General features: G+C 42.8%; 2 protein-coding genes across 3 annotated transcripts in view; one reads left to right on the forward strand and one right to left on the reverse strand.

Annotated features, from left to right (window-relative positions):
• LOC134345667 (limbin-like) overlaps nucleotides 1–21,726 on the forward strand; it is a 313,316-nt gene that overhangs the window by 242,462 nt on the left and 49,128 nt on the right. The window contains exon 24 of one of the 2 annotated variants that reach the window (XR_010017745.1): nucleotides 14,381–14,460. Coding sequence is in view for 1 of the 2 variants with exons in the window: in XM_063046694.1 (XP_062902764.1) it covers nucleotides 14,381–14,396 (16 nt within the window). In the remaining variant the exon portion in view is untranslated. Of the gene's footprint in view, nucleotides 1–14,380; nucleotides 14,952–21,726 lie in introns of those variants that run through there. The other variant, XM_063046694.1, reaches the window with a different exon arrangement.
• Nucleotides 16,150–21,726, reverse strand: part of LOC134345670 (serine/threonine-protein kinase 32B-like) — a 329,201-nt gene continuing 323,624 nt past the window's right edge. Inside the window, exon 12 of the mRNA XM_063046706.1 lies at nucleotides 16,150–17,478. Within this exon, the coding sequence (XP_062902776.1) occupies nucleotides 17,343–17,478 (136 nt within the window). The 3' untranslated portion in view covers nucleotides 16,150–17,342. The remainder of the gene's footprint in view (nucleotides 17,479–21,726) is intronic.

Consider the following 21,726-nt stretch of genomic DNA (forward strand, 5'->3'; position numbering starts at 1 on the left):
AAGAGAGGAAGGCAAAAGAACAGTGATTATAGGCCAGTTAGCCTAACCTCAGTCGTTGGTGAAGTGCTGGAGTCTATTGTTAAGGATAAGGTTTTGGGGTACTTGGAGACTAATGATAAATAGGTCAAAGTCAGCATGGTTTCTGTCAAGGGAAATATTGCCTTACAAATCTGTTAGATTTCTTTGAGGAAATAACAAATAAGTTGGACAAAGGAGAGGCAATGGATGTCATTTACTTGGATCTTCAGAAGGCATTTGAAAAGGTGCCACTTATGAGGCTGCTTAACAAGATGAAATCCTATGGCATTACAGGAAAGATCCTGGCAAGGTTAGAGGAATGGCTGACAGGCAGGAGGCAGCAAGTGGGAATAAAGGGGACCTTTTTTGGTTCGTTGCCAGTGACTAGTGGTGTTCCTCATGGTTCAGTATTGGGACCGTTACTCTTTACTTTGTTTGTTAATGATGCAGATAATGGAATTGTTGGCTATGTGGCAAAGTTTGTCATTGATATAAAGATAGAGGGAGGGATAGGTAGTGCTGAGGAAGCAATGCAATTGCAGCAGGACTTAGACAAATGGGAAGAATGGGCAAAAAGCTGGCAGATGGAATACAGTGTTGGGAAATGTATGATAATGCATTTTGGTAAAAGGAACAAAAGTACGGACTATTATCTAAATGGGGAGAAAATTAAAACATCAGAGGTGGAGAGGGACTTAGGAGTCTTTGTGCAAGATTCCCAGAAGGTTACTTTACAGGTTGAGTCTGAGGTAAAGAAAATAGGTTTAATGTTGGCATTTATTTCAAAGGGAATGGAATATAAAGACAAGGAGATAACGCTGAGGCTTTATAAGACACTAATTAGGCCACACCTGAAGTATTGTCAACAGTTTTGGGCCTCATATCTTGGAAAGGATGTGTTGTCATTGGAGAGAGTCGCGAGGAGGTTCACGAAGGTGATTCTGGGAATGAAGGCATTGCCATATGAGGAGTGTTTGGCAGCTTTGGGTCTGTACTCACTGGAATTTAGAAGAATGCATGGGGATCTCATTGAAACCTACTGAATGTTGAAAGGACTAGATAAGGTGGATGTGAAGTGGATGTTTCCTATGGTGATGGTGTCCAGAACTACAGAGCACAGCCTCAAAATTAAGTGGCAAACCTTTAGAACAAAGATAAGGAGGAATTTTTGTAGCCACCGAATGTCTCCAACATCATTTGTTCTGCCACATCAGTTGTGGGCGCCAAAACCATAGCAATATTTAAAGCAAAAATATATAGTTTCCTGATTGGTCAGGCCATCAAAGGTTATGGCAGGAAGGCAGGGGTATGGGGTTGATTGGGATCTGCGATCAGCCATGATGGAATGACAGAGCAGACTGAATGGGCTAAATGGTCTAATTCTGCTCCTATGTTTTATGGTCTTATCTGTCCTGGGTCCAGCATGTAAGTGCCACTGCTTTCTTAGAAGTTTGTAAAGATTCAGCATGTCATCTAAAACTTGGACAAATTTCTATAGATGTGAGCTGGAGAGTATATTCACTTGTTGAATTATGGCCTGGTATGGAAACACCAGTTCCCTTGTACAGAAAAGCCTGCAACTGGGAGTGGATATGGCCCAGTTCATCATAGGTAAAGCTCTCCCTTCCATTGGGCACATCTATACGGTGCGCTGTCTCAGGAAAGCTGCATCCATCATCAAGGAGTTTGTGATGGTACCTCCATGTTTTGATTGTCAAAGCGAGCAGAGAAGGCATTGAGCTCATCTGGAAGCAAAGCCACGTTGTTCCTTATGTTGCTTGATTTTACTTCATAAGAGCTGAGAGCACTGAGGCCCTGTCACAACTGTCAAGCATTCTTTGATGATTAAAGTTTAGTCTGGAATTGCCACTTTACTCATAAAACTAATTTAACATTGATTTGCTTTCTTACTTCTCTACCTCACCGTCTTCTCTAATATTCTATCAAGTGTTCTGAAATGTTAGGTTTAAGCATTGGGTATCTGAGTCACATTTTCTGGTACTTATCATGTTGAAAGGCACTGCCATTGCTGTGATCATTTTAAAAGCATCAGAGCATACTTCTGAACCCACTTTAGAGACTTAGATAATGTCTCGGACAATATGCTTGAATTCTGCAAGATTGAGGAGAAATCATAGTGGCCACAGATTTTTTATTTAGCGTTGATCTAGCATTAAGTCAGAGCCAAATTAAAAGCAAAAGAGAGAGCATACAAGGAAGCCAAAGCTAGTGGGAAGATAGAGGATTGGGAGGCTTTTTAAAACTTGCAAAAGGAAACTAAGAAGGTCATTAGGAAGGAAAAGATGAATTATGAAAGGAAGCTGGTGACTGATATCAAAGAAGATACTAAAAGCTTTTTAAAGTATATATAGGGTAAAAGAGAGTTGAGGGTAGATATAGGACCAATAGAAAATGATGTTGGAGATATTGTAATGAGAGATGCAGAGATGGCAGAGGAACTGAATGTGTATTTTGCATCAGTCTTTACAGTGGAAGACATCGGTAGTATACGGAAATTCAAGAGTATCAGGGAAGTGAAGTATATGCAGTGAAAATTATGACTGAGAAGGTGCTCAAGAAGTTTAATGATCTGAGAATGCATAAATCTCCTGGACCTGATAGAATGTACCCTCGGTTTCTGAAGGAAGTAGCTGGAGACATTGCGGAGGCATTAACAATGGTCTTCCAAGAATGGACAGATTCTGGCATTGTACCGGATGATAGAAAATTGTAAATGTTACTCTGCTATTTAAAAAGAGTGTGAGGCAGCAGAAAGGAAACTATAGACCTGTTAACCTGACATCAGTGGTTGGGAAGTTGTTGGAATCAATTGTTAGGGATGAGATTACTGAATAACTGGAGGCACATAACAAGATAGGCCAAAGCCAGTGTGGTTTCCTGAAAGAAAAATCTTACTTGACTAACCTACTGCAAGTTTTTGAGGAAATTACCAGCAGGGTAGACAAAGGAGATGCAGTAGATGTGGTGTGCTTGGATTTTTAGAAGGCCTTTGACAAGGTGCAGCACATGAGGCTGCTTAGCAAGATAAGAGCCCATGGAATTACAGGGGAGTTACTAGCATGGGTGGAGCATTGGCTGATCAGTGAAATCAGAGAGTGGGAATAAAGGGATCCTATTCTGGCTGGCTGCTGGTTACCAGTGGAGTTCCACGGGGGTTGGTGTTGGGACCATTGCTTTTTACGATGTATGTCAATGATTTGGACTATGGGATTAATGGATTTGTGGCTAAATCTGCTGATGAGGTAATTAATGAATACTTTGCTTCAGTATTCACTACAGAAAAGGAGCTTGGTGATTATAGGGATGACTTGCAGTGGACTGAAAGCTTGAGCATGTAGATATTAAGTAAGAGGATGTGCTGGAACTTTTGGAAAGCATCAAGTTGGATAAGTCACCGGGACCAGATGGGATGTACCCTAGGCCAGGGGTCCCCAACCTTTTTTGCAACACGGACCGGTTTATAATTGACAATATTCTTGCGGACCGGCCGACCCTTTGGGGGGGGGGGTAGGGTTGTCAACGGACAAGAGTAGCAGTCAAATACGTTGTGTTTACCCCGAGAAAGACTACTATGACCATGAAGCATTGCGCGGGCACCAGTGCGCATGGGTGGACGTGCCGATTTTTTTCTACAAATCATTTTTGGCGATTCTGTTCAGTGGGGGTCTTAATCACGACCGGAATATAGGTGATAAGTGGCTAATACACTCAATTTCATTTCTAAAAGTGTTTATCTAACGAATTTAATATTAAACACACAGCGCATATTTTCCTCGCATGAATATAGTGATAAGTCAACTATCAGGGGAGGACAGGGGAGCTTGAAGTAAGTGTTGAACGAACTTCCAGTAGAAATGGTATAGGCATGTTCGATATTATCATTTAAAGAAAAATTGGATAGGTAGATGGAGGGGAAAGGAATGGAGGGTTATGGGCTGAGTGCAGGTCGGTGGGACTATGGAACTAGGTGAGAGTAGCGTTCAGCACGGACTAGAAGGGCAGAGATGGCCTGTTTCCGTGCTGTAATTGTTATATGGTTATATAAGTCACTTATGATGCTATTGACTTATAACATTTTAAGTAACGTTTGGATATTAAACACACAGCACATATTTTCCCTGTATGAACATATAAAATCACTGCAACACACCAATATCGCTGAATCAGTGGGAGCCCTGGGCTTGTTTCCCTGCAACAAGACGGTCCCATCGAAGGGTGATAGGAGACAGCGATACTCAAAGGAGGTTCCTTATGTCCAGTCTATTCCACAATTTAGTTTTCGTTGCATTCATTGCAGAGATACGTTGGAAATGGAAGCAACGTTTTCAGTGCTTTCGTGGCTATCTCAGGATATTTAGCCTTGACTTTGATCCAGAACGCCGGCAGAGATTTTATGTCAAACATACTTTTCAGCCCACCGTCATTTGCAAGCTCGAGGAGTTGATCTCCTTCCCGCGCTGACATAGATGACATGTGCATAATGATCTCGCGTGCGTTCAAGCTCAACAGTGCGTGACAGGGAATGAGGAAAGATGCAGCTGACTCATATCGCCAAATCATATCATTTCCTCACGGCCTGGTAGCACATGCTTTGCGGCTGGTACCGGTGGTTGGGGACTGCTGTCCTAGGCTACTGTGGGAAGCGAGGGAGGAGATTGCTGAGCCTCTGGTGATGATCTTTGCATTATCAATGGGGACGGGAGAGGTTCCAGAGGATTGGAGGGTTGTGAATGTTGTTCCCTTATTCAAGAAAGAGAGAAGAGATAGCCCAGGAAATTATAGGCCAGTGAGTCTTATTTCAGTGGTTCGTAAGTTGATGGAGAAGATCCTGAGAGGCAGAATTTATGAACATTTGGAGAGGTATAATATGGTTAGGAATAGTCAGCATGGCTTTGTCAAAGGCAGGTCGTGCCTTACGAGCCTGATTGAATTTTTTGATGTGACTAAACACGTTGATGAAGGTAGAGCAGTAGATGTAGTGTATATGGATTTCAGCAAGGCATTTGATAAGGTACCCCATGCAAGGCAATGAGAAGTAAGAAGGCAATGAGAAGTAAGGGGACATTGCTTTGTGGATCCAGAACTGGCTTGCCCACAGAAGGCAAAGAGTGGTTGTAGATGGGTCATATTCTGCATGGAGGATGGTGACCAGTGGTGTGCCTCAGGAATCTGTTCTGGGACCCTTACTCTTCATGATTTTTATAAATGACCTGGATGAGGAAGTGGAGGGATGGGTTAGTAAATTTGCTGATGACACAAAGATTGGGTATGTTGTGGATAGTGTGGAGGGCTGTCAGAGGTTACAGCAGGACATTGATAGGATGCAAAACTGGGCCGAGAAGTGGCAGATGGAGTTCAACCCAGGTAAGTGTGAAGTGGCACATTTTGGTAGGATCAGGGGGATCTTGGGGTCCGAGTCCATAGGACACTGAAAGCTGTTAGGCAGGTTGACTCCGTGGTTAAGAAGGCATATGGTGCATTGGCCTTCATCAACCGTAGGATTGAGTTTAAGAGCCGAGAGGTAATGTTGCAACTATATTGGACCCTGGTCAGAACCCACTTGGATTACCGTGCTCAATTCTAGTGGCGTCACTACAGGAAGGATGTGGAAACCATAGAAAGGGTGCAGAGGAGATTTACAAGGATGCTGCCTGGATTGGGGAGTATACCTTATGAGAATAGGTTGAGTGATTTCTGGATAGGTACATGGAGCTTAGAAAAATAGAGGGCTATAGGTAAACCTAGGTAGTTCTAAGGTAAGGACATGTTCAGCACAACTTTGTGGGCCGAAGGGCCTATATTGTGCTGTAGGTTTTTTATGTTTCTATGATACAAGGATAGGTGGAGGAGTGGGTAGTGTTGAGGAAACAGAAAGCCTGCAGAGAGACTTAGATAGCTTAGGGGAATGGGCAAAGAAGTGGCAAATGAAATACAATGTTGCAAAGTGTATGGTCATGCACTTTGGTGGAAGAAATAAATGGGCAGACTATTATTTAGATGGGGAGAGAATTCAAAATGCAGAGGTGCAAAGGGACTCGGGGGTCCTTGTGTGGGATACCCTAAAGATTAACCTCCAGGTTGAGTCAGCGGTGAAGAAAGCGAATGCAATGTTGGCATTTATTTCTGTAGGTATAGAATATAAGAGCAGGGATGTGATGTTGAGGCTCTATGAGGCATTTGTGAGACCACACGGAGTATTGTGTGCAGTTCTGGGCTCCTCATTTTAGAAAGGATATACTGACATTGGAGAGGGTTCAGAGAAGATTCACGAGAATGATTCCAGGAATGAAAAGTTTACCTTATGAGGAACGTCTGGCAGCTCTTGGGCTGTATTTCCTGGAGTTCAGGAGAATGAAGGAGGATCTCATAGAAACATTCCAAGTGTTAAGAAGCCTGAACAGGTTAGATATGGCAAAGTTATTTTCCATGGTAGGGGAGTCTAGGACAAGAGGCATGACTTCAGGATTGAAGGGCGTCCGTTTAGAACAGAGATGTGGAGGAATTACTTCAGTCAGAGGGTGGTAAACCTGTGGAATTTGTTGCCATGAGCAGCTGTGGAGGCCAAGTCATTGGGTGCATTTAAGGCAGAGATAGATAGGGTTTTGATTAGCCAAGGCATCAAAGGGTATGGGGAGAAGGCAGGAGAGTGGGAATGACTGGAAGAATTGGATCAGCCCATGATTGAATGGTGGAGCAGTTCAATGGGCCGAATGGCCTACTTCTGCTCCTATGTCTTATGGTCTGATGGTGTTGGTCGTAAAATTTGTTTCACACATACAAGCTCAGTTAGATTTTAAAATGTTAGACTTTACAGAGTCTACACTATTCCCTGAGACTTGGTATGTTACTGGAACTGTGAAGAATCAAAAACTAGCCATAATATCATTTTATGGTTTGGGGCTTTATAACCACAACTACCAGGCCTAGATTTAGGCATAGATTATTGAAAACAGCAAGATTCCAACAATTTGGATGAACTGCATTGCCAAGAATATCGATAATGATAATTCAGAAATGTGGTGCCAATAATATCAAGTAAATTATATTATTTTACTGATCCATAAGACATACAATCCTGGAGCTGAACCTGGTTAGCACATGAGCTGGTGGTGATGCAGGAAAAAAGGCTAATGAAAAATGCAGATGCAACATATTCTCTCCCTAGAGTGCAAGAAGAATAGCATTTATATGGTAAATGAATAAATGAAGTTAATGCCAGGGTAGTTTATTGCTCAGTAGTTCTTTTTGCTTCCTTTGCTATTACTTTGATGCTTATTACTGTCAAATGGAAAGTGATCAAGTTTACTGTGCCCACTCATCTCCTGAAGTTCATCTTTGCAAGTTAGTAATTTGGCCAGGTCCGATTTAACTGTTTTCATTCATCATATAAGAAACTGCTGACAAAAATCTAAACTACAGATGCTGAATATCTGAAATAAAAACAGTAAGAGCTGGAAAGACTCAGCAAGTCAAGCAGCATCTCTGGTGGAGAAATAGAGTTAATGTTTCGGATTGTTACCAAGCAGGTACCATAATTAGCAAAAAGTGAATAGAAAGACAAGGCCACCTCTAACCCAAGTGCACTCATTCCAGCAAATGCTTTTGAAATGAGAATTATAAGGTTAAATAATGTGTAAATCCTTTTTCAAGCATTGCTTTCAATCGGCTGAATTGAACTGTATCTTAGTTAGATACATTCTGGTACTTTTGGTCCCTAACCTCCTGCACTTACTTGGGCTGACATAGAAGACCAAATAATCTGACCTATGACTCACAGGAGGGAGAGTGAGGTCTCAGCAGTATTGTGGATATTATGACAAGGCAAAGGCTAAGGTAATTTGCAGACAAGGGATGATTGATGGATATTGTGCAGTCAACCCAGACAAGAGAGCTCTTTGAAGAGCATAGCTTCCCTTTTGCACAACATGGGATTGGAGCTATTTGCCATACCAAACAAGATGATGCAAACAACATTTACTATTGGTCACCTTACTAATTCTGAAATATCACTGGCCTTTAATGCATAGATTTAATTGGTTATTAATACCTATATTCATTGAAATCTACAGCACATTACAGGCCCTTTGGCCCATAATGTCGTGCCGACCATGTAACGTACTCTAGAAAATGCCTAGAATTACCCTACTCCATAGCCCTCTATTTTTTAAAACTCCATGTACCTACCTAAGAGTCTCTTAAAATGTATTATCAAATTATCTTTGGCTGGTTTCACAGTACAGGTATTAATTTGATGGAGAAGATGGCGCGATGCAGCGCGCGCGGCTGTTCCGAATGATATCGTATCTGTGAAGTAGGATGCCGTGCACAACAACAGGAATTCTGCAGATGCTGGAAATTCAAGCAACATACATCAAAGTTGCTGGTGAATGCAGCAGGCCAAGCAGCATCTATAGGAAGAGGTGCAGTCGACGTTTCAGGCCGAGACCCTTCGTCAGGACTAACTGAAGGAAGAGTGAGTAAGGGATTTGAAAGTTGGAGGGGGAGGGGGAGATCCAAAATGATAGGAGAAGACAGGAGGGGGAGGGATAGAGCCGAGAGCTGGACAGGTGATAGGCAAAAGGGGATACGAGAGGATCATGGGACAGGAGGTCCGGGAAGAAAGACAAGGGGGGGGGTGACCCAGAGGATGGGCAAGAGGTATATTCAGAGGGACAGAGGGAGAAAAAGGAGAGTGTGAGAAAGAATGTGTGCATAAAAATGAGTAACAGATGGGGTACGAGGGGGAGGTGGGGCCTTAGCGGAAGTTAGAGAAGTCGATGTTCATGCCATCAGGTTGGAGGCTACCCAGACGGAATATAAGGTTTTGTTCCTCCAACCTGAGTGTGGCTTCATCTCCACAGTAGAGGAGGCCGTGGACAGACATGTCAGAATGGGAATGGGATGTGGAATTAAAATGTGTGGCCACTGGGAGATCCTGCTTTCTCTGGCGGACAGAGCGTAGATGTTCAGCAAAGCAGTCTCCCAGTCTGCCTCGGGTCTCACCAATATATAAAAGGCCACATCGGGAGCACCGGACACAGTATATCACCCCAGTCGACTCACAGGTGAAGTGATGCCTCACCTGGAAGGACTGTTTGGGGCCCTGAATGGTGGTAAGGGAGGAAGTGTAAGGGCACGTGTAGCACTTGTTCCGCTTACACGGATAAGTGCCAGGAGGGAGATCAGTGGGGAGGGATGGGGGGGACGAATGGACAAGGGAGTTGTGTAGGGAGCGATCCCTGCGGAATGCAGAGAGAGCGGGGGAGGGAAAGATGTGCTCAGTGGTGGGATCCCGTTGGGGTGGCGGAAGTTACGGAGAATAATATGTTGGACCCGGAGGCTGGTGAGGTGGTAGGTGAGGACCAGGGGAACCCTATTCCTAGTGGGGTGGTGGGAGGATGGAGTGAGAGCAGATGTACGTGAAATGGGGGAGATACGTTTAAGAGCAGAGTTGATAGTGGAGGAAGGGAAGCCCCTTTCTTTAAAAAAGGAAGACATCTCCCTCGTCCTAGAATGAAAAGCCTCATCCTGAGAGCAGATGCGGCGGAGACGGAGGAGTTGCGAGAAGGGGATGGCGTTTTTGCAAGAGACAGGGTGAGAAGAGGAATAGTCCAGATAGCTGTGAGAGTCAGTAGGTTTATAGTAGACATCAGTGGATAAGCTGTCTCCAGAGACAGAGACAGAAAGGGGAGGGAGGTGTCGGAAATTGACCAGGGAAACTTGAGGGCAGGGTGAAAGTTGGAGGCAAAGTTAATAAAGTCAACGAGTTCTGCATGCGTGCAGGAAGCAGCGCCAATGCAGTCGTCGATGTAGCGATGGAAAAGTGGGGGACGGATACCAGAATAGGCACGGAACATAGATTGTTCCACAAACCCAACAAAAAGGCAGGCATAGCTAGGACCCATACGGGTGCCCATAGCTACACCTTTAGTTTGGAGGAAATGGGAGGAGCCAAAGGAGAAATTATTAAGAGTAAGGACTAATTCCGCTAGACGGAGCAGAGTGGTGGTAGAGGGGAACTGATTAGGTCTGGAATCCAAAAAGAAGCGTAGAGCTTTGAGACCTTCCTGAAGGGGGATGGAAGTATATAAGGACTGGACATCCTTTTATATATTGGTGAGACCCGACGCAGACTGGGAGACCGCTTTGCTGAACATCTATGCTCTGTCCGCCAGAGAAAGCAGGATCTCCCAGTGGCCACACATTTTAATTCCACATCCCATTCCCATTCTGACATGTCTGCCCACGGCCTCCTCTACTGTGGAGATGAAGCCACACTCAGGTTGGAGGAACAAAACCTTATATTCCGTCTGGGTAGCCTCCAACCTGATGGCATGAACATCGACTTCTCTAACTTCCGCTAAGGCCCCACCACCCCCTCGTACCCCATCTGTTACTCATTTTTATGCACACATTCTTTCTCTCACTCTCCTTTTTCTCCCTCTGTCCCTCTGAATATACCTCTTGCCTATCCTCTGGGTCACCCCCCCCCCGTCTTTCTTCCCGGACCTCCTGTCCCATGATCCTCTCGTATCCCCTTTTGCCTATCACCTGTCCAGCTCTCGGCTCTATCCCTCCCCCTCCTGTCTTCTCCTATCATTTTGGATCTCCCCCTCCCCCTCCAACTTTCAAATCCCTTACTCACTCTTCCTTCAGTTAGTCCTGACGAAGGGTCTCGGCCTGAAACGTCGACTGCACCTCTTCCTATAGATGCTGCTTGGCCTGCTGCGTTCACCAGCAACTTTGATGTATGTTGCCGTGCACAATCCTGATTTGATGGAGACAGATGTGAAGAAGCACGGAGGAACACCTGGACAAACTTCTGAAATGCCTGCTTCGCTGCCACTGCTACTGTGTGCTCGAGAATCTCCAGAGGGGAAGGCCCCAAATCCTTTGCTTTGACTATTGCCTGTTGCTGTGGCCGGGGTCAAAGTGCTCGGCAGAGATGGTGCTCGGTGCATCGGTGTCAGGGAGCTGGTCAGAGGCTCGGAGTTTTCGGATGGACTCTGAGTCGGACTGTGGTCGGATGCTTCCAGGATGCTGCATCGGCAAGTTTACGGCGCTGGAGGTTTACCATCTGCGTGAGATGATGGGACTTCCAAGAGCCTTTCAGACTTTTACCGTGCCCATGGTCTGTTCTTATCAAATTACGGTATTGCTTTGCACTGTTGTAACTATATGTTATAATTTGTGGTTTTTGTTAGTTTTTAAGTCGGTTTGTCATGTGTTTCTGTGATATCATTCTGGAAAAAACATTGTATCATTTCTTAATGCATGCATTACTAAATGACAATAAAAGAGGACTGTGTGTCCTCATAATCTAAAAAAAAATTCACATTGTTGATTCAATAAGGACATTGAGCGCTACGGTAGCACAGTAGTTAGCGCGATACTATTACAGCTTGAACTATTGGGGTTCAGAGTTCAAAGGCAGTGTCCTCTGTAAGGAGTTTCTGTACAGCTTCCCCATGGAATACGTGGGTTTTCTCCAGGTCATCCGATTTCGTCCCACAGTTCAAAGTCATACTGGGTAGGTTGATTGGTCATTGTAAATTGTTCCGTGATTAGGTCAGGGTTAAATCAGAGTTGTCAGGGGATGCTGGGTTGTGTGGCTCAAAGGGCTAGGAAGCTCTGCACCTCACAGTTACCTCTAAATATATAATTCTCAACACTGAGTTATAAAAAGATAAGACAGACCCATTAACTTGGCAGTGGGTTGGTCAAAATTAAATGCTTTTATTGATGGAGGAAAGACTAGCAAATATCCAAATTCATAAACATTGCCACAAATTATATTCCGTTGAACTTGTTCAGCACCATTACAGTAAACTGAATTAGTTTGAGAAAGCAGTGAATGAAGTCACCATTTTGGAAGGAATTATTACCAGTGCAGTTTTGCCACTATTGAAATGATTGCCATTCAGTTGTTACATACTTTTTTTAAGCAATTGAAACTTGACTGATTTTGCAGCACATTTACATCATTTCCTGGTATGATTTCTGTTCAGTTTTATTGCTGTGTAAAATGATATGGCTCAGCTTTTGACCCATATGTAGCTGAGGGGAAATAAAGAAAAACCCTATTTCTTGGATGGATTGATAATCGCTAGATAGCTGGGTCTTCACTAGAGAAGTGGGTGAGAGTGAGTAATGTGGACTGTGAGATCAAACTCCTAGTAACAGAAAAGTTAAAAACAATGGGCACGATCACTTGGCTAGTGTTCAGGCTAAATTTAAAAGAGACACTGCTCATCATCTCTTCCTGATTACCAGTGCTAGAGTGTGAGGTGACAGAACAACTGTTAAGTGATCGGAGGGTATTTTTATTTTCCTCTTTCTATTCTGATTGGTCAAGTGATTTAAATCCAGGAATATCAATATAGGAATGTTTGCCTGTTCAAGTCTAATACAAAGTAATTAAGCCATCAATAAATCAAACAGATAGCTGGGTAAACGATGTGTTGCAGTTGCAATATGTAGGAAATGGTGGACTCCATTCTGACAAACAGTGACCAAATTAGTAGCAAATGTTGGCTGTTCAGGGCACTTTGGCTCAGGGTCAATGAGCTGGAGACTGAGTTCCATGCATTACAACATAGAAAACCTACAGCACAATACAGGCCCTTTGGCCCACAATGCTGTGCTGAACATGTACCTACTTTAGAAATTACCTAGGGTTACCCATAGACCTCTATTTTTCTAAGCTCCATGTACCTATCGAAGAGTCTCTTAAAAGACCCTATCGTATCCGCCTCCACCACCATCGCCGGCAGCCCATTCCATGCACTCACAACTCTCTGCGTAAAAAATTACCTCTGACATCTCCTCTATACCTACTACCAAGCACCTTAAAACTGTGCCCTCTTGTGTTAGCCAGTTCAGCCCCGGGATAAAGCATGATCAATGCCTCTATCAGCATGATCAATGCCTCTATCAACATGATCACTGCCTCTCATCATCTTATACATCTCTATCAGGTCACCTCTCATTCTCTGTCACTTCAAAGAGAAAAGATGAGTTCCAAGTGATCCCAATTCTATGCATTTAGGAAAATTGAAAATAATAAACCAGGTCAATGTAGTTTTATGAACAGTAAATCATATTTGACAAATTCAGTTGAATTCTTTGAGGATGTGACAGGGAAAATTGATACAAGGGAACCTGTAAATGTAATGTATTTAGATTTCCAAAAGGCATTTGACAAGTTGCCACACAAACGACTCATGTATAACTTAAATGCCCAAGATTTGTTGCATGTAAAGATCATGTCAACTATGCCTCCAGATGGATGAAAATTCAGGGAGCAGCTCTTTAGCCACAGGAAGCAAGTGGTTGAAGAAGCCCTAGAGATAACTTTAACCAAAGGGACTGCAATAAACCCAATCTCATTGGAAACTGACACCAATCTAATCTATGCCATTGTTCCAAAAGTTTTAACCTTTCTTGACACAGTGCTATACTTAACCTTTAACAAGATTCCTGCTGTAGTGGGGCTAATCTATATGATAAATAGAAATTCTCTCCTGTCACACATCTTCCTGCTGTAGTGGGGCTGATCTATACGATGAGTAGAAATTCTCTCCGATCACGGATCTTCCTGCTGTAGTGGGACTAATCTATACGATAAGTAGAAATTCTCTCCGATCACGGATCTTCCTGCTGTAGTGGGACTAATCTATACGATAAGTAGAAATTCTCTCCGATCACGGATCTTCCTGCTGTAGTGGGACTAATCTATACGATAAGTAGAAATTCTCTCCAATCACGGATCTTCCTGCTGTAGTGGGACTAATCTATATGATAAGTAGAAATTCTCTCCGATCACAGATCTTCTCTTTTGCTTTTTTGACCCCTTCCCACTTTGCAAATTGAAACTTTTTAAAAATCTGATTATCGCATTCTGAAGAAAGATCATAGACCGGCAGTGCTAACGCTAATCTAATTTCACATATGCTGCCTGGTATATTGTGCATTTCCAGTGTTTTGTGTTTCATTTTAGATATCCAGGATCTGCAGTTTTTTTAAATTTCTGAGTTAATGGAGTATGACCCATGGCTTGCATTGCCCATGAATTTAGATTTATGCATTCCCTACAACACAGGGCTTTGCATAGGTAAAGGAAACTATGACTCAAGGTTTATTGACCCAATAATGATATTAAGTTTGAAAAGTGTGCATGCCTAATATTAATTTCTCACTTTTATAATGAAGATATCATTGCACTCTGCCTAATAGATGGAGCAATGGCTTCCGTTGTGGACATGACAGAATAGAATAATTATTGCCCCTGTAGGTTGATTAGCCGAAGTTAATTATTATTAATTATCTTCTTTGTTTCCAGCCATTCCATGACGTGACCTGCTGTGATCATGGTCTGAAGTCTACCAGGCAGTACTTTACTGAGGCCTTTTGAAAATTCAAGTATGTTGGATATAGTGCAGTAACTTTTATACTTGTTAGTTCCCCAAATAATTCCATGGTATAATCATATATGATACTCCCTTTTAAAACTGTAATTCTTGTTTCCTGAATTTTTTACATCCTTGAGTTAATATCTAATTCTTTCTCTTAGCACCAGAGTTAAACCAACTGGTTCATTATGCCCAAGGGTTGTCTCCAGTAATTTGGTACCACTATTTTAAATTTATTTTACCCAAATGTAATAATGGTTTTATTATCTCTTTCCTGATTGTCTTTAATACTAAAGAATAAATTTCATTTGGAGCAGAGGTTTAAGTTTTCCAGGTTTAATTAATTTACTCAGTATAATTTTGTCTCAAATGTTTCTTTTATTGTTTGATCTCATTTAAATACATAGATGCCTTCTGGCAAAATAATTGAGATGAAGTATTGTTATTCATTATAACTCAGCTTGATTTATTATACAATTGCATTTGGGAAGTGGTTTTAACATCTAAGGGACAAATTATGTTAATCATTGATCACTATATAATTACTGCAAATTGAATTGATGAGAGCTTCTGTTGGACTTTGTTTTTTTTTTATTTTTCATTGAGATACAGTTCAGAATAGGCCCTTCTGGCCCTTTGGGGAATTGCTGGGCATAGCTCAATTAGTTTTTAATGTTAGCCTAATAACCTATCAACCGGTACATCTTTGGACTGTGGGAGGAAACCGGAGCACCTGGAGGAAACCCATGCATTCACGGGGAGAACGTGCTGTCTCTTTACAGGCAGCAGTGGGAATTGAACCCGCATCACCTGGACTGTAAAGCATTGTGCTAACCACTACCATCCATTCAGGGCCCTAAACAGTCCTTCCAGGTGAGGCAACTCTTCTCCTGCAAAACTGTTAGGACCGTCTATTGTGTCTGTCGCTCTCAATGTGACCTCCTCTACATTGGTGGACCACTTTGACGAGCACCTCCATTCCATCCTCCAAAAGCAGAACTTCACAGTGGCCAAACATTTTAATTCTGATTCCCATTCCCATTCTGACATGTTGGTCTATGGCTGCCTCTTGTGCCATGATGAGACCACCCTCAGAGTGGAGGTGCAACATTTTATATTCCATCTGGGTAGCCTCCAACTTGATGGCTTGAATACCGATTTTTCCTTCTGGCAAAAAAAAATTCCCTCCCCCTCCACTCTTCTTCTATTCCCACTCTGACCTCTTACTTCTTCTCACCTGCCTGTCACCTACCCCAGGGATTCCTCCTTTCCTTTCTCTTATGGTCCACTCTCCTATCAGATTTCTTCCTCTCCAACCCTTTACCTTTCTTACCCACTGGTTTCCCCCATCACCTTCCAGCTATCCTCCTTCCCTTCCTCCCACTTTTTTTATTCTGGTGTCTTCCCGTTCCTTTCCAGTCCTGAAGAAGTTCTCAGCCCAAAACGTTGACTGCTTATTCATTTCCATAGTTGCTGTCTGACCTGCTGAGCTCCTCTAGCATTTTGTGTGTGTTACAGAATGTATTCTAAATAGAAGCAGGTAAAAAAAAACTATAAACATTATTCAATCATGATTTAATACTATTGTCACTTTTGAAATAACAATAGAAATTTCCTATCATTTCTTTCTAACTCTTCTAACATTATCAATGCTAATGTTAAATAACTGGTCACACTTTAAATCACCATTCTTATTTGGTTCATGCAATATGCTAGCAGTACTAATATGCAGGATCTTTGCACTATTCAGACTTACATCTTATATAAATCTTTCATGTTGCATCTATAATGTATTGAGCTTTGACAGCACCCTGTGCCAGGTAGTATCTCTTCCTGAATGAATGGCAAAAATCAAGGTGAACTTCAGGAGATAGAGTGGGCACAGCAAACCTTCCATTTGACAGTTATAAGCATCAAAGTAATAGCAAAGGGAGCAAAAAGAACTGAGCAATAAATTACCTTGGCATTAACTTGATTTATTCATTTACAGTATAAATGCTATTCTTCTTATTGATGATGCTTTCTGACAACAGGTTTGTTAAATGACAAAGAATAGTCAATATCCAATGTGAATTATTGTCAACAATCCCAACATTACCATTGTACTTACTGTCTTCTCAATTTGTACAAAAGCAAACTATTGAAAATGGTAGTTGAGTGTTGTTAATTAATTTAAAAACAGAAACACTAAATAATAACTAGGACATTAATACTGATAATGAAATTTACATTACAACGGAACATACTCTTGTAGTAATTATTACCAGCAGTCCTCTAAAAGTGCATGTTCTTTCACGAACCACAGAATATGGTACTTGGTCAATATTAGCTCGATGTTCAACATTTTATTAACACAGCATGTTATGATCACACAAAAAGAAGATTCCCATTGAAACATTGAATTACTTTGTAACTGTATGTGTATTTAATCCAAGTGTCTAAAAATATTTCCATCAGGCCAAAGACATAAAATAGTTAAAATATCCGGGAAGATGCACACTGGAACTTTCCGTGGTCATAGTTCAATGCTATGCATACTTTAAAGTCAACGTGAAGCCATAAAATTTTGCTATTCTCAAAGGCTTAGGTGGAATGCCTGAAAGATCTTACAAGCTTTAGAAGAATGAATATGATAAATTGACTTCAGGCCAGCTTAAAGATATATCGATGTTATTACGGTTCTAAATAAGGCTGTTGTCCTACTGATACTTTCATTCTTTCTAGTCTATCACGAGGGTAGAAAATTAACTTCAATCTTTTAGACTGTTTCATCCAAGCTGCTTTCCCATGCAGAGAAAGATATTTAACCCACAAGGCATGCACAAAAATAATGCACACCATAATACACATAGTCTTTAGGGTTCGTGGCAAGCTCAAACTAACTCTGGTAGACTAGCTTGGAGTACTTGTGCAGACAGATCCAGGCATATTATTGTTGTGACCATCTTCTGTCTTTTCATGTGTCTGACTGCAAATTCCATTTTCTTTGCTGGATGGCTGCTCAACTTCTGCCTGTGATTTTCGTAATCTGAAGAGCAAAAACCATAAAATGATGTTTGAGTACAGTTATGAAGAAAGCTTACTTCATCAACTAAATAGATAAGCAAGCATGAAAAAATCATAACACTGATCTTTTGTTTACCCATGGAACAGTAACTTCCCAAAAGCTAAATGCACTGATAATTGTAAAGCTGCCATTTTTTGTCACATTATTTTCAGGTTTCCTACTTTTTTCCAAAATGTTCTTTATTATTCTTCTCAGTACAGGTCACAAGTTTGGGAGTTGCTCTCGTTGTGGCCTAGATGAGTTGGTTAGTTGTGAAGATGACATATTTGCCAGCCTTTCTGTATTGATGGTGCAGGACGCTTACAGTGGTGGATGAGGGGGTTAGGCATGCCAGCTGTTCCATTCAAGATGGTGCTGAGTGTTTTGAGTGTTGTTTGGGGTGTACGTATCCAGGCAGGTGGTGAGTATTCCAAACCAACAACAGTTTGTGCATCATTGATAATGGAAATGCACTGTAATGTAATGAAGTCAGCCAGTAGAGTGGGAAAAGTTTAAAAAGGCAAAGAATCTTCAGCAGTTTTAGATTCGGAGCAAGAAGACTGTGAGTGGAATGGCTAAGGATTTCTGGTGCAAAGGCATTTTACTACTCGGGGTAAAGAGAGGCAAGACTGCACAGGCACGTGACATCAGCCAGTAGAGCGGGACAAGTTTAAAAAGAAGACCGCCATATCCAGTGGGCAGCGTTCGGAACGGGCAGCCAAGTGAGGGTAGCAGAGTGAGAGGACTTTAGCTCAACGGGCTTAGTTGGTAACGAGGTGAGGTAGGTTTACCTGTGTTAATTGGGGAAAGGAAGTATGTGTGTGAGGCCGGTTTTATGTGCTTGGTGTCAGATGTGGGAAGTCCTGGAGTCTCCCAGCCTCCCGGACGGCCATATCTGCACTCGGTGTGTTGAGCTGTAGCTCCTAGGGGACCGCGTTAGAGAACTGGAGATGCAGCTCGATGACCTTCGCCTGGTCAGGGAAGAGCAAGGAGGTGATAGAAAGGAGTTATAGGCAGGTGATCACACCGGAGCTACAGGAGACAGACAAGTGGGTAACAGTCAGGAGAGGGAAGGGGAAGGGTCAGGTACTAGAGAGTAACCTGTGGCTGTACCCCTTGACAATAAGTACTCCTGTTTGAGTACTGTTGCGGGGAACATCCTACCTGGGGGAAGCAACAGTGCCCGTGCCTCTGACACAGAGTCCAGCCCTGTAGCTCAGAAGGGTAGGGAAAGGAAGAGAAAGGCAGTAATGATAGGGGACTCTATAGATAGGTGGTCACACAGGTGATTCTGAGAACACAGGAAAGAAACTGGGATGGTAGTTTGCCTCCCAGGTGCCAGGGTCCGGGATGTTTCAGATCGCGTCCAAGATAACCTGCAGTGGGAGGGAGAACAGCCAGAGGTTGTGGTACATATTGGTATCAACGATATAGGTAGGAAAAGGGAAGAGATCCTGAAAAAAGAGTACAGGGAAGTAGGAAGGAAGTTGAGATGCAGGACCGCAAAGGTAGTAATCTTGGGATTACCGCCTGTGAGTATAGGAATAAAATGAGGTAGAGGATAAATGTGTGGCTGAGGGATTGGAGCAGGGGGCAGGGAACAGATTTCTGGATCGTTGGGATCTCTTTTGGGGCAGGTGTGACCTGTATAAAAAGGACAGGTTGCACTTGAATCCCAGGGGGACAAATATCCTGGCAGGGAGGTTTGCTAAGGCTACTGGGGAGAGTTTAAACTAGAATTGCTGGGAGGCGGGAACCAAACTGAAGAGACTGGGGAAGAGGCAGTTTGGCTCACAAATAGAGAAAGCTTAGAGACAGTGCAAAAGGGAGGATAGGCAGGTGATAGAGAAAGGACGCACTCAGACCGATGGTTTGAGATGTTATCTATTTTAATGCGAGGAGTATTATGAATAAAGTGGAGCAGCTTTGAGTGTGGATCAGCACTTGGAGCTATGATGTTGTGGCCATTACAGAGACTTGGATGGTGCAGGGGCAGGAATGGTTACTTCAAGTGCCGGGTTTTAGATATTTCAGAAAGGACAGGGAGTGAGGCAAAAGAGGTGGGGACGTAGCACTGTTGACCAGAGATAGTGTCACGGCTGCAGAAAAGGTGAAAGCCATGGAGGGATTGTCTATGGAGTCTCTGTGGGTGGAGGTTAGGAAGAGGAAGGGGTCAATAACTTTACTGGGTGTTTTCATAGGCCATCCAATAGTAACAGGGATATCGAGGAGCAGATAGGGAAACAGATCCTGGAAAGGTGTAATAATAACAGAGTTGTCATGATGGGAGATTTTAATTTCAATAATGTTGACTGGCATCTCCCGAGAGCAAGGGGTTTAGATGGGGTGGAGTTTGTTAGGTGTGTTCAGGAAGGTTTCTTGACACAAAATGTAGATAAGCCTACAAGAGGAGAGACTGTACTTGATTTTATATTGGGAAATGAACCTGGTCGGGTGTCAGATCTCTCAGTGGGAGAGCATTTTGGAGATGGTGATCACAATTCTATCTCCTATAACATAGCATTGGAGAGAGATAGGAACAGGCAAGTTAGAAAACCATTTAATTGGAGTAAGGGGAATTATGAGGCTATGAGGCAAGAAATTGGAAGCTTAAATTGGGAACAGATGATCTCAGGGAAAAGTACGGAAGAAACGTGGCAAATGTTCAGGGGATATTTGTGTGGAGTTCTGCAAAGGTATGTTCCAATGAGACAGGGAAGTTATGGTAGGGTCCAGGAACTGTGGTGTACAAAGGCTGTAATAAATCTAGTCAAGAATAAAAGAAAAGTTTACAAGAGATTCAGAGAGCTGGGTAATGTTAGAGATTAGAAGATTATAAAGCTAACAGGAAGGAGCTTAAGAAGGGAATTAGGAGAGCCAGAAGGGGCCATGAGAAGACCTTGGCAGGCAGGATTAAAGAAAACCCCAAGGCATTCTACAAGTATGTGAAGAGCAAGAGGATAAGATGTGAAAGAATAGGACCTATCAAGTGTGACAGTGGGAAAGTGTGTATGGAACCGGAGGAAATAGCAGAGGTACTTAATGAATACTTTACTTCAGTATTCACTATAGAAAAGGATCTTGGTGATTGTAGTGATGACTTGCAGCTGACTGAAAAGCCTGAGCATGTAGATATTAAGGAATAGGATGTGCTGGAGCTTTTGGAAAGCATCAAGCTGGATAAGTCACCAGGACCGGACGGGATGTACCCCAGGCTACTGTGGGAGGCGAGGGAGAAGATTGCTGAGTGTCTGGCAATGATCTTTGCATCATCAATGGGGACAGGAGAGGTTCTGGAGGATTGGAGGGTTGCGGATGTTGTTCCTTTATTCAAGAAAGGGAGTAGAGATAGCCCAGGAAATTATAGGCCAGTGAGTCTTACTTCAGTGGTTGGTAAGTTGATGGAGAAGATCCTGGGAGGCAGGATTTATGAACATTTGGAGAGCATAATATGATTAGGAATAGTCAGCATGGCTTTGTTAAGGGCAGGTCGTGCCTTATGAGCCTGATTGAATTTTTTGAGGATGTGACTAAAAACATTGATGAAGGAAGAGCAGTAGATGTAGTGTATATGGATTTCAGCAAGGCATTTGATAAGGTACCCCACACAAGGCTTATTGAAAAAGTAAAGAGGCATGGGATCCAAGGGGACATTGCTTTGTGGATCCAGAACTGGCTTGCCCACAGAAGGCACAGAGTGGTTTTAGACGGGTCATATTCTGCATGGAGGTCTGTGACCAGTGGTGTGCCTCAGGGATCTGGTCCGGGACCCTTACTCTTTGTGATTTTTATAAATGACCTGGATGAGGAAGTGGAGGGATGGGTTAATAAGTTTGCTGATGACACAAAGGTTGGAGGTGTTGTGGATAGTGTGGAGGGCTGTCAGAGGTTACAGCAGGACATTGATAGGATGCAGAACTGGGCTGAGAAGTGGCAGATGGAGTTCAAACCACATAAGTGGGAAGTTGTTCATTTTGGTAGGTCAAATATGATGGCAGAATATAGCAATTAATGGTAATACTCTTGGCAGTGTGGAGGATCAGAGGGATCTTGGGGTCCGAGTCCATAGGTTAAGAAGGCATATTGTGTATTGGCCTTCATCAATTTGTGGAATTGAATATAGGAGCTGAACGGTAATGTTGCAGCTGTATAAGACCCTGGTCAGACCCCACTTGGAGTACTGTGCTCAATTCTGGTCACCTCACTACAGGATGGATTGGAAACCATAAA

Source organism: Mobula hypostoma, chromosome 4, assembly GCF_963921235.1.
Source record: "Mobula hypostoma chromosome 4, sMobHyp1.1, whole genome shotgun sequence".
In the NCBI taxonomy this organism is placed as follows: Eukaryota; Metazoa; Chordata; class Chondrichthyes; order Myliobatiformes; family Myliobatidae; genus Mobula; species Mobula hypostoma.